The following is a 14,014-nucleotide window of genomic DNA, read 5'->3' as shown; positions in this document are numbered from 1 at the left end:
AGCTTAAAAGTAGCTTAAAAACAGCTATGCAACATATCAAAAAAAGCTTCAAAGTAGCTTAAAAACAGCTATACAACAGATCAAAAAAAAATTCAAAGTAGGTTAAGAACAGCTATACAACAGATCCATTTAACGGGCCAAACTAGCCATTGAGATATGGTATACCCATAGTATAGCTCTAGAACCTTTTATTTGTTGAGAGATTCGCATACTAGAAGAGTTATGACCCTCTAAAATCAGTTGAAATTTTACTTCTAAATTTAAATTGCGATAGTTGTATTTTTCAAACGGCCAAGAAATAGACAAAACGCGTTTACTCCAAAATGACTTTTAGCTCAGACGAATGATCAAAGTGTAAATTACAAACTGTGTGAGTATGAAATCCAGGCAAGTTCCCTTCTTTCTGTACTGGCCTGTTGAAAATGTGCAATTTTACATAAATTCCATCGGCCATTTTGGTCGCTTGAGCGGTATTTCGAACTTTCCTAGATTTCACAAAAATGTGAACTCGCTGGAACTTTGGAAGTATATTTCTGAAAATATTACACCAAAAGGGTCTCTTTGACGCAATAAAAGAAAATCCGAATTTTCCGACCTGTCGTCGGATTCTCCATATTTACAGGCAATGGCTCTTAAAAACAACTATACAACAGATCCAAAACTAGCTGAAAAACAGCCATACAACAGATCAAAAGACGTTTTTAAAGAAGTTTAAAAACAGCTATGCAACAGATCAAAAAAAGATTTCAAAGAAGTGTAAAAACAGCTATACAACAGATCAAAAGAAGTTTCAAAGTAGCTTAAAAACAGTTATATAATAGATCACAAAAACTTTTCAAAATAGCATAAAAACAGCTATACAACAGATCAAAAAGAGTTTCAATGTAGCTTACAAACAGCTTTGAAACATGAAAAGAAGTTTTCAAAGTAGCTTAAAAACAGCTATACAACAGATCCAAAAAATTTCAAAGCAGCTTAAAACAGCAATACAACAGATCAAAAAACAATTCAAAGTAGCGTAAAAGCAGCTTTACAACAGATCCAAAAAAGTTTCAAAGTAGCTTAAAAGCAGCTATACAACAAATCAAAAAAAAACAAATTCAAAGGAGCTTAACTGAACAGCTATACAACAGATCCAAAAATTTTTCCAAAGTAGGTTAAAAACAGCTGCGCAAAAGATCGAAAGACGCTTTCAAAAAAGCTTAAAAACAGCTATACAACAGATCAAAATACGTTTCAAAGTAGCTTAAAAACAGTTTTTTCTGGATCAAAACCAACTCAAAAGCGGATCAAAAGCAGCTTAAATCTACGCCGCTTCAAAGCAGTTTAACTTGGTAACCCAACGATTGGCTGTGAAACCTTCGAGGAACGTCATAATTAATGGAGGCTGCCTTTGACGGTTGGTGGCAAAAAATATTGCTTTCTCACGGTTGACGATTAAATTTTCGGCTAGTAGCAAGTTCAGTTGGACTTCGTTTTTAAATGGTGGCCGTAGTAGGGTAACGTGGCCCATGTTTGACATCATTCTCTTTTTCACCCGTTGAAGAGATGAGATTCTATCATCGAGAGATGAAGTTTTACGTGGAATTTTTATATCTTGATATCCACAGAAAAATTACGAAGCTCCGACATAAAAAGTTATTAGACCGAAAACGTCACCGTCTGTTTCGAGATGGCGCCATATTAGACTTACATGGCTGTTGTTTGACATCATCCTCTTTTTAACCCCCAAAAGAGATGGAATTCTAATATCGAAAGATAAATCCCAAGTGAGAGTAGACTGTCTCGATGTTAAGACAAAAAACTAGCAAGGTACTAGGTGAAACGTTATTAGACCTGAGATGTTAGACTTCGTTTCAAAATGGCGGCCATATATTAGAGTAACATGGCCGATGTTTGACATCATTCTCTTTTTCATCCTTTAAAGAGATGAGATTCTACCATCGAGAGATGAAGTTTTACCTGAAAGTTTTATATCCTAGTATCCAAAAAATACTACCAAGCTCTGACATAAAAGGTTAATAGACCGAAAACATACACTTCGTTTCAAGATGGCGGCCATATTAGACTTATATGGCTGTTGTTTGACATCATCCTCTTTTTAACCCCTAAAAGAGATGGAATTCTAACATCGAGAGATAAAGATCCAAGCGAGGGTAGACTGTCCTGATGTAGAGACAAAAACTAGCAAGGTACAAGGAAAAACGTTTTTAGGCCTGAGATGTTGGAATTCGCTTTAAAATGGCGGCCATATTAGAGTAACATGGCCGATGTTTAACATCATTCTCTTTTTCACCAGTTAAAAAGATGAGATTCTATCATCGAGAGATGAAGTTTTACCTGAAAGTTTTATATCTTGATACCCACAAAAAAACTACCAAGCTCCGACATAAAAAGTTATTAGACCGAAAAAGTTACACTTCGTTTCAAGATGGCGGCTGAATTAGACTTACGTGGCTGTTGTTTGACATAATCCTCTTTTTAACACCTAAAAGAGATGGGATTCTAACATCGAAAGATAGAGTCCCAGGCGAGAGTAGACTGTTTTGATTTAAAGACAAAAACTACCAAGGTACTAGAAAAAATTGTAATTAGACCTGAGATGTTGGCCTTCGTTTTAAAATGGCAGCCATATTAGAGTAACATGGCCGATGTTTGACATCATTCTCTTTTTCACCCATTAAAGAAATGAGATTCTATCTTCGAGAGATGAAGTTTTACTTGAAAGTTTTATATCTTGATATCGACAAAAAAATTACCAACCTTTGACGTAAAAAGTTATTAGATCGAAAGCGTTGCACTTCGTTTCAAGATGGCGGCCATATTAGACTTGTATGGTTGTTGTTTGACATCATCCTCTTTTTAACCCCTAAAAGAGATGGGATTCTAATATCGAGAGATAAAGTCCCAGGCGAGAGTAGACTGCTTTGATGTAGACAAAAACTAGCAAAGTGCTAGGAAAAACGTTATTAGACCGTTTTAAAATGGCGGCCATATTAGAGAGTAACATGGCCAATGTTTGACATCATTCTCTTTTTCACCCGTTGAAAAGATGAGATTCTACCATCGAGAGATGAAGTTTTACCTGAAAGTTTTATATCCGGATATTCAAAAAAACACTCTCACGCTCCGACATACAAACGTTACAAATCGTTTCAAGACTGCGGCCATATTAGAATTACAAGGCTGTTGTTTGACATTATCTTCTTCTTAAACCCTAAAAGAGATGGGATTCTAATATCGAGAGATGAAGTCCCAGGCCAGAGTACACTGTATTGATGTAAAGAGAAAAACTAGCAAGGTACTAACAAAAACCTTATTAGACCTGAGATGTTGGACTTCGTTTTAAAATGGCGGCCATATCAGAGTAACATGGCTGATGTGTGACATCATTCTCTTTTTCACCCGTTGAAGAAATGAGATTCCACCATCGAGGAGATTAAGTTTAACGTGAAAGTTTTATATTCGGATATTCAAAAAAAGAAAAACTTCCAAGCTCCGACATTAAAAGTTATTAGACCGAAAACGTCACACTTCCTTTCAGAAGGGCGGCCATATTATTGACTTACATGGCTGTTGTTTGACATCATCCTCTTTTTAACCCCTAAAAGGCATGGGATTCTTATATCGAGAGATTAAGTCCCAGGCGAGTGTAGACTGCTTTGATAAAAAGACAAAAACTAGCAAGGTACTAAGAAAAACGTTATTAGAACTGAGAGGTTGAACTTCGTTTTAAAATGGCGGCCATATTAGAGTAACATGGCCGATGTTTGACATCATTCTCTTTTTCACCCGTTGAAGAGATGAGATTCTACCATCGAGAGATGAAGTTTTACGTGAAAGTTTTACATCTTGATATCCACAAAAAAACTACGAAGCTCCGACATAAAAGGTTATTATACCTAAAACGTTACACTGCGTTACAAGATGGCGGCCATATTAGAGTTACATGGCTGTTGTTTGACATCATCCTCTTTTTAACCTCTAAAAGGGATGGGATTCTAATATCGAAAGATAAAGTCCTAGGCGAGAGTAGACTATCTTGATGTAAAGACAAAAACTAACAAGGTACTAGGAAAAATGTTACTAGACCTGAGACGTTGGCCCTCGTTTTAAAATCCGAATATTCCAAAAAAAAATACTATCAAGCTCCGACATAAAACGTTATTAGACCGAAAACGTTACACATCGTTTCAAGACTGCGACCATATTAGACTTACGTGGCTGTTGTTTGACATTATCCTCTTTTCAACCCCTAAAAGAGGTGGGATTCTAATATGAAAAACTATAAATATATATATTTAGGCTATAATTATTTATTCTAATGTCCACAAAAACTACCAAGCTTTGACATAACAAGGTATTAGACCGAAAACGTTACACTTCGTTTCAAGATGGCGGCTATATTAGACTTACATGGCTGTTGTTTGACATCATCCTCTTTTTAACCCCTAAAAGAGATGGGATTCTAATATCGAGAGATAAAGTCCCAGGTGAGAGTAGACCGCTTTGATGAAAAGACAAAAACTTGCAAGGTACTAAGAAAAACGTTATTACACCTGAGATGCTACACTTCGTTTTAAAATGGCGGCCATATTAGAGTAACACTGTCGATGTTTGACATCATTCTCTTTTTCATCCTTTAAAGAGATGAGATTCTACCATCGAGAGATGAAGTTTTACCTGAAAGTTTTATATCTTGATATCCACAAGAAAACTATCAAGCTTCGACATAAAAAGTTATTAGCCCGAAAACGGTACCCTTTGTTTCGAGATGGCGGCCATATTAGACTTGCATGGCTGTTGTTTGATATTATCCTCTTTTTAACCCCTAAAAGAGATGGGATTCTAATATCGAGAGATAAAGTCCCAGGCGAGAGTAGACTGTTTTGATTAAAAGACAAAAACTAGCAAGGTACTAGGAAAAACGTTATTACACCTGAGATGCTAGACTTCGTTTTAAAATGGCCGCCATATTAGAGTAACATGGCCGATGTTTGACATCATTCTCTTTTTCACCCGTTGAAGAGATGAGATTCTACCATCGAGAGATGAAGTTTTGTCTGAAAGTCTTTTATCTTGATCTGATCCACAAAAGAAATACCAAGCTTCGACATAAAAAGTTATTAGACCGGAAACGTTACACTTCGTTTCAGAATGGCGGCCATATTAGACTTACAAGGCTGTTGTTTGACATCATCCTTTTTTTAACCCCTAAAAGAGATGGGATTCTAATATGGAGAGATAAAGTCCCAGGCGAGAGTAGAATGTGTTGATGTAAAGACAAAACTTGCAAGGTACTGGGAAAAACGTTGTTAGACCTGAGATGTTGGACTTCGTTTTAAAATGGCGGCCATATCAGAGTAACATGGCCGATGTTTGACATCATTGTCTTTTTCACCTTTTACAGAGATGAGATTCGATCATCGAGAGATGAAGTTTTACCTGAAAGTTTTATATCTTGATATCCACAAGAAAACTATCAAGCTTCGACATAAAAAGCTATTAGACCGAAAACGTTACCCTTTGTTTCGAGATGGCGGCCATATTAGGCTTACATGGCTGTTGTTTGACATCATCCTCTTTTTAACCCCTAAAAGAGAATGGTTTCTTATATCGAGAGATCTTCTTCTTCTTATATCGAGACCGGCCACTATCCTATCTGGAATGAGGTCAAGTTTATTGATCGAGATCCTCACTGGTACACACGTAGGGTCAAGGAAGCTATTCAGATAAGACTTCACCCTAATAACATCAACAGGGATAGTGGAATTGAAATTCCTGAAGCATGGATACCCACGATCAAGAAACACAACAACAGGAGAACGGTACAACAGCGGACCACTGAGGGAACAGGTACTCGCCGGAACAATGGAACAATAGGAGGATCGAAATGCACCGATCACAGCCGACCTTTGTGATATAAATGACACCGTGCGATCAGTCGACCTTATCGCCTGAAGAAGACTAGCAGTAAGCAGTCGAAACGTCGCGATCTACATCTCAAGTGACCACATCGTGAGACAAACGATAATACACTTTACTATTGCATCTACCACGATGAATAACAACAACCTTTTCCTCGACATCGAGAGATATAGTCCCAGGCGAGAGTAGACTGTCTCGATGTAAAGACAAAAACTAACAAGGTACTGGGAAAAACGTTATTAGAGCTGAGATGTTGGCCTTCGTTTTAAAATGGCGGCCATATTAGAGTAACATGGCTGATGTCTGAGATAATTTTTTTTCACCTGTTGAGAGGTGAGATTCTATCATTGAGAGAGAAAGTTTTGCGTGAAAGTTTTATATCTTGATATCCACAAAAAAAGTACCACGCTCCGACATAAAAAGTTATTAGACCGAAAACGTCACACTTCCTTTCAGAATGGCGACCATATTATTGACTGACATGGGTGTTGTTTGAAATCATTCTCTTTTTCATCCGTTGAAGAGATGAGATTGTAACATCGAGAGATTAAGTTTCTCGTGAAAGTATTATATCTGGATATCCACAAAAACACTACCAAGCTCCGACATAAAATGTTATTAGACTGAAAACGTTACACTCTGTTTCAAGATTGCGGCCATGTCGTTTGACGGTTAGATATTTGGTATAACTATAGTGAAAAAAGGAAATGAATCAACATATTTGTCGATGCAGCTGCAGTAGCTTGAGGTGTTGGCCAAAGAATTGATAACCGATTAATAATCTTTAACCTTTAACTGATCAAAAATTTATAAATTAATAACCTTTTTGACACCGTCAATGTTTCCAGTTGGACGTCATGTTTCAAATGATTAAAGCAACTGGTTGAAGCTGTGTGTAAGAAGCTTTCCCAAACCAAAACTCACCATGGGCTATTTTGTACCAGACCTACTCCTTAGTTCAAATACCATGATGCTACATGCCCAGTTGAGGTTATAGTATCGAGCACTTTCTCGAGTTTCAGTCATTCTTTTGCATTTTTCCTAGATCGAGCATTAGAGTCACTTACTGTAAAGCTATCACTGGACCCGGCTAAATTGGCTGCACCGCCTTGAGAACTTGTAGACGGGCTGTTGCAAATTTGAAGGTGAGGGGAGCAGTGATCTATTAGCACTCAGAATTGTGTTGGGGCTTTTCGGATTGGCTTTGAGGTTATCCGAACCTCTCGGCGATGCCATTGGCTGCTGAAAATTTGAAGCTGAGTGTGACAGTGCTCTTTGAATGCTAAGACTTGTGCTAGGGTTCTTCGGATTGGCTGCGAGGCCTTGAGAACATCTCAGTGCTGCTATTGGCTGCATAAAATTTGAAGCTGGGTGTGACATTGCTTTATTACCGCTCAGACTTGGAGTCCCACAGATTGGCTGCGAGGCCTTGGGATCTCCCAAGGTAATCCCTCTCACGTTATTTTTAGATAGTGCTGCTATTGGCTTTAGCAAATCTGTAGCGGAGTAGTACACTGCTCTTCTAGCGCTTAGACTTGTGCTGGGTCTCCAATGATTGACTGTGAGGCCGTGGTAAAACGGGTTTCTGCAAATTGGAAGCTGAACCGGTCAGTGCTAAATGAGGAATCGGACTGTTAGTGATTCCCGCGGATTTTGGCGTGCGTGCTTGGAAATTAGATGGTGTTAAAAAGATTTGGTCTTGATCCACTGTAACGTATTTGTAACATATCTGGAGAGAACTACCACTATTAATTTGTCAAAAATGAATAAATTACTAACGTTCTTTGACACTGGAAGTGTTTCGAATTGAAAGTTTTATTGTCTTAAACGATTAAGACGACTGGTTGAAGCTGTTGTATATCGAAGGCAATCGCGTTCTTTTGTCATTAAGCCAATAACAACCTATACTCCTCAGTCAATACCCTAATGCTACATGCCTAGTTGAGCTTATTGTATCAAGCAGATTTTAGACTTGTCTGAGTAATTTCTTTGCTTTTTTTTAGATTGAGCGTTAGAATCACTTGCTGTAAAGGTATCACTGGACCCGGCTACATTAGCTCTACCGCCTTGGGAACTTGTAGACGTTTTAATGGGCTGCTGCAGATTTGAAGCTGAGTGGAACAGTAACCTATTAGCGCCCAGACTTGTGCTGGGTCTCCACGGATTGGGTGTGAGGTCTTGAGAACTTCTCGGCGCTGTTAATGGCTGCTGCGAACTTGTAGCTGAGTGTGACAATGCGCTATTAACGCTCGGACTTGTGCTGGGTCTCGAAGTATAGGACGTGAGGTATTGAGAACTTCTCGGCGCTGATAATGGCTGCTGCGAATTTGTAACTGATTGTGACAATGTTCTATTAGCACTCAGACTTGTGCTGGGTCTCCACTGATTGGTTGCAAGGTCTTGAGAACTTCTCGGTGCTGATAATGGCTGCTGCGAATTTGTAGCTGAGTGTGACAATGCTTTATTAGCGCTCAGACTTGAGTTGTATGTCCACGTATTGGTTTTGAAAAGTTGCAGAACTCTCTCCGATCGATTCGAAGGTGAATGGGACAGTTCTCTGTTAGCGTTCAGACTTGTGCTGGGTCTCCAGGGTTTGGCCGTGAGGCCTTGAGAACGCGGAAAATCGGGTTTCTGCAAATTGGGAGCTGAACCGGTTAGTACTCCATGAGGATTCGGACTTCTGATGATTCCCGCAGATTTTATTGTGCGTGCTTGGAAGTTAGATGGTGTTAAAAGAATTTGGTCTTGATCCAGTGTAAAGTATTTGATAACATATTCTGGATAGCACTGATCACTATCAAAGATAACAAAGATTTCAGGATTACGTTCGTTATCTACACACGAGTCGAACAGATCGCTCGAGGGATTTGAAGGGTCCTTGTTTGGCGGCCTTCGATATTCAGGTTCTTCTTTGATGAACGATCCAACCAAAACTTTGGCCAAGAACATAAACTGAAAACCATCTGAACCACTTTTGGCGTATAAATGGCTATAAGATGCTTTAGTTGCAAAGTAACTTCCTTTTCCGTACTTGGTGCCAGTTTTGCCGCACACACGCCAGTCAAAGTTCTGTTTGCAGATGGCATCCACTGCATCGGGACTAGTTCCGTGAAACAATCGTTTTTCAATATGGATGTCACTGGCCACGCTCTGCGCATTTTTCGTCATCGCCAAGGTCACCATGCGATCTTTTTTCCTTTAATCAAATTGAGTAAATAATCATATAGCATTTGAGGTAATTCCAGAGGAGCAACAGTGACTAACAACAATGATTGAAAAACCACATGAGGTCGAAAGTTTTTGCAGTCAAATGAATTCGAGTAAAGCCAATCAGACGAGATTCTGTTCTCAGTGTGCAGACGACTCCTAAAGCAGGTATAGCTGCTCGACGTCCTTCTTCCCCTCAAAGTAACGTTCCAATTGGTACGAGTTTCACTCGAGAAGGATTGTATCTTTTGGAAAGACACAACCATGGTACAACAGCTCTTTCTGCCGATGCAGTCTGTCAACTTGGATGGATGTGCTAAACTTTAATTCTCAATTTCAAGGCAATAAGGCATAAAATTGAGACAAATAGCTGTGCTTTACAGAAACCAAACCGCGAAAAATCTGCACTTTTTTGCGGAACATAGGTCGTTACAAGGCACAGTCCCGATATCATGCCCCCGCAGCCTCGAGCTAGCCAAGATGAGATTAAACGAAAAACGTAAGTGATGGGCATGCCAAACTTGGTTTCGTGATCTGATGGTATTTATGGTATTTGTAGGAAGATCTTTCGCAGCAATGGCCGAAACACTCAACCACCTGGAGTTGCAAGCCACGAGTTCTATTTATTACAAGATTGTTTTTATTTATTTTGATATATTCATCGCCACATTACTATTTTTACCTGCAGTATGTTTCCCACAAGAACAGATTTTCCACTCGCTCAAAACTGTCAATGATTTTGTCTTCTTTCATTGTTTTCCTGAACAATGTCTCCACCTCTTTTAACTCACTGGAATCTGGCCTTACCTTGACACGAGTATAGTTTATATCAGACGCTACTGAAGACCAGCGATGTGGTGTTCTGTGGATAAACCACGTAGAGATCTTGTAACAAATAAATACACTAAATAAGCATGAATCTGTGATAAATACTGACTGCAATTATTGCTGCCGCCCAGTAGTACCACCAATGTTTAGAATTTCGCTCGGTTAGGACAACTTATAATAACAGCAACAGGTGTGAGAGGACAAGAAGGAGAAGATTACACTTATTACAAGTAGCTAAATAAATTAAGCCCCGGGCAAACAATCTCAAAATTTGAACGCAACATTTCGCAACATTGTTGTCCCAGTATTTGCAAACCCCGGCCAAACGATCGCAACATTTCAACGTAACATATCACAACAATGTTGGGCGCAACATTTTGCGCGCGTTTGGCCACCCTGTTGCGACGTGCTGCGACATGTTGGGTGTTGCAGATCCAACTAGTGCGCATACCCCGGCCCAACATTGTTGCACGAACCTGACCAAACGAATCCACAAACGTTGAAATATTTTCATAGTTAAGCTAACAACATCCAACATGTCGCAACATGTCGCAACACGTCGCACAGGGTTACCAAACGCGCGCAACATGTTGCGCCCAACAGTGCAGCGATATGTTACGTTCAAATGCGGTAGCAATCGTTTGGCCGGGACTTTACGTTATCCGATTCACTGCTAACTGGTTGATTTATGTAGTATTTCCGTTTTGTAGCTGAGCTCTTAAGTTTGGTGTTTTCCATTATATACTTTGTGCAGATATCACATCTCTTCCCACATTTATGACAGCCCCCTTCCCTGTCAGAGTCATTAGTACCATTCAATGGTCTTAACTATTGGAAGGTGCCAGGATCTCTTTCAAATTCTTAGTTCGGTGATAAGCTGGAAAGATGGATTTTCATGGAAGCATTTCATTTAAATTGGGTGATGACCTAAGTGAATGGATATGTTTACGAACAATTTGGCTGATGTTGGGAAGGAGTGCACTAAAATCGACCACCAATGGAAAAACGTTTTTGTTAGTTCTGACTTTGTCCTTGAGAATTTCGAATCTGTCAATTTAAAAAACCTCGTTAAAACTTCAATGAGCTTCAATATGTAGGCTCTACGTACGTCTACCAAGTTTCGAAATCACAAGTTGGCTATGCTTACCAACAAAAAGACTTGTGAGCTAGCAGTGCATTTTAATCGCACTAGACACGATCTTGTGCAAATTAGTTTTAACGTCATGGAAAGAATTATCAACCATTAAAATCCATCATATCTTGATCATCTGTTGCTCACAAGAGAAACCCATTGGATGACGCAGCTGTTTACGCTGAATCCATACGGCTTGAATAAGCGGCATGAATTTAAATCAAAAAAGCGCATTTGCTACAATAATTAGAGCCTCCGATCCTGTTGTCTTTTGGAAATGGCTTTCAGTTTCCCGTAACCAGTCAGAAGTTGATCTCTTCGTTTTTGACAAGTACACAGTCTATTCTACCCAAGAGATCTCTGTATCCTTCACTGGATCCTTCTAATGAGAACCGTCGTTTGGTTAATCCGTTACACAAGCTATATATAAATCAGTATTAAAAATAAAAAATAAAGTTGGTGCTAGCTTATTCGTCTAATTTCATTTAACTACTAAAATGCACTCTGGAAAATTTTCAAAAATTATAAGTCCAGCTTCTCGCGTATTCTTTCGATTACCTTTGTCGAGGTAGCTGTGGGCGCGACATATTCCTTTAGAGTTTCCTTCGATAAAGCGTTCGCAAACATGCCATAATTCACAATTTTCTTCCGTAGGATGACAAGAACCTGTATCAAGGTATTGAGAACAAAGTTTCCTTCGTAAATCAGTTAGAACTCCAGTTGTTTTCCCATCCCGGTCTTTGAAGAGGGGGCGTTGGGATTTCTGGTTTTGCGGTTTTGGCTGTTTTTGAGATGAGATCGGTTTTTCGGTTTTTGTGGCAAAAAACTTCGGTTTTTCGGTTTTGTTGTTCATAGCGGTATGTGGATTTTCCGTTTCCAACCAACTCTTCACCTCAAGCTGTCTGTGCGCTTGGCAAGGCATAATAATAATAATCACAATCAAAATCATAACATATTTAACCAGGGTAAACCCGTCAGCAAATGCTGTTGTCAAAGGGTGTCCTGGGCAACTAAATATCGCAAATCGGTAGTTGAACAGTCTAACGTTGTCACCATTCAGCGCCATTTTGAAGCGGAAGTACAGCAGTACAGCGTAAACATAAATCGAGGTTTTTCTCAGACTTGTTGCCTGTTCAAATCAGACCACAGGCAGACCACTCTATGTGTTCGTGGTTTAAATGTGAAACCAGCAGAATCTATGAGGGTTCAGCGTGCAAAACAGGCGGATTAGCGGGGCAGAGAGCGAAACGCGAAACACTAGCACGGAGCGCGACCACGAGCGCGAAGCGCGAGACGAAAGAAATTTTTCCTTTCGCGCTTCGCGCTCGTAGTCGCGCTCCGCGCTCGTGTATCGCGTTCAGCTCTCTGCTCCGCTAATCCGCCTGTTCTGCATGCTAATGAGAAAAGCTCTGAAAATTGCATCACGCTAAATTACTTTTCGGTCTGAATATCCCAATAAAGTTAAATGAAACGTTAATCGATTCATGTGTGGCGTTTTTTTGTCTTCCTGTGTCGTCTGAAGCGTCTTTTTACGAAATTACTTTTGGCCGACAAGAGAGGGAGACATGGCTTGCAACTTGGCGGTCGCCAGCCGCGATCTCCTCCACTTCAAACTGGAATTAACGCCAAAATATTGAAAATCTCACCTGGATAGCGACGGTTGATGATCGATGAGATTTTTCTCTATCTATTCGCCGAATTTGAGCTTCATCCCTCCAACATTTTCCGAAAAAAAAATCGATGCTGAATTCAGGGATACAGCTTTCTCAATATGATCGGTGCCAAACTCAGCGACCAAAGGAATTCAAGGCATGCAACCGTTTCAAATCTACCAATCAGCGCTTGGCATCGCGTTGAGCTGCCGTGGGGTTCAGTGGAGCGGCTGGCGGCCGCCAAGTTGCAAGCCTTGTCTCCATCTCTTGTCTTACCGGTGTGTGGTCAACAGTAATTTCGCAAAAAGACACTTCAGATGGCCCAGGAAGGCGAAAAAACACCACCCATGAGTCGATTAACGTTTCATTTAACTTTATCGGGAAATTCAAACCGAGATGTAATTTAGGGTGATTAAATTATCAGAGCTTTATTCATAACACTCATAGATTCTGTTCGTTTCATATTTATTAACCACGAACACATAGAGTAGTCTGCCTGTGATCAGACAGTGGGCCAGTTAGCTATTACCTTACAGCTGGCTGTACACGATGTAGTTACCGAATGTAATTATATAACTGTCGGTAATATCATCGAACGAACTGATATAATCTCTGCGTATCCAGAACTATCAGCTAATTATTCCTGTCGTCAGCGGGCGCGTTCCAGAAATTTCCAGAAATCATTTCACGATTGATTTCTCCAGGCCGAGGCAAGCGTGTGTGACGAAAATCCATCCAATAGGATGTAAGTATGGGTTATTGAGGTCAAGATGGCTGGATATTGGCCAAGGTCTTTTTTTGCGTGTTTATGGACCGAGACGGAGTCAAGGTCCATAAACTCGTAAAAAAAGAACGAGGCCAATATCCAGCCATCTTGACCGAACAAGCTTGGTCAATAAAGGATTTATTATATGGCTTTCGGGGAAATTTTTTTTTCGGGACACGGCGGGTAGTTCCGAGCGGGCAAGATAGCTCCATCTTGCCCGCTCGGGTAGCCAATCACAGTGCAGGATTTGATTCATCTTGCCCGCTCACGGAGCTAGCCATATATATAATAATCTGAACTATTGATGGCCGTTGGGAGAGTTGGCCGTTAGTGGAGGTTCGGCTGTAAACAAACGCTTCTGAGAAATTCTGTTGTGTGCCAGTTCTTGGATTTTCTGGAACCTTTCCCAGAATTTCCCTTTCCATTTCTTCCCGTGCGTGAATTTTCCGTGATGGAACGACAGCTTTCTTCCCATTGGAATTATTTTTCGTAGAAGGAATA

At 40.0% G+C, this 14,014-nt stretch overlaps 1 protein-coding gene and 1 pseudogene across 1 annotated transcript; both read right to left on the bottom strand.

Moving 5' to 3' along the window:
* Positions 1–6,748: 6,748 nt before the first annotated feature.
* LOC145487125 (uncharacterized) lies at positions 6,749–7,815 on the bottom strand (annotated as a pseudogene).
* A 60-nt stretch (positions 7,816–7,875) lies between these two features.
* LOC145487038 (uncharacterized) lies at positions 7,876–9,995 on the bottom strand. Its single transcript, XM_081465781.1, has 3 exons — positions 9,818–9,995; positions 8,654–9,124; positions 7,876–8,581 (listed from the first exon to the last, which is right to left on the bottom strand). The coding sequence occupies exons 1-3, from the start codon at positions 9,886–9,888 to the stop codon at positions 7,876–7,878; spliced, it is 1,248 nt and encodes a 415-aa protein (XP_081321907.1). The 5' UTR covers positions 9,889–9,995.
* Between the last annotated feature and the right edge of the window lie 4,019 nt (positions 9,996–14,014).

The sequence above is a fragment of the Orbicella franksi genome, chromosome 1 (genome assembly GCF_964199315.1).
Source record: "Orbicella franksi chromosome 1, jaOrbFran1.1, whole genome shotgun sequence".
In the NCBI taxonomy this organism is placed as follows: Eukaryota; Metazoa; Cnidaria; class Anthozoa; order Scleractinia; family Merulinidae; genus Orbicella; species Orbicella franksi.
The sequence above is the reverse complement of the archived record's forward strand: the minus strand, read 5'-3'. Positions and strand labels throughout refer to the sequence as shown.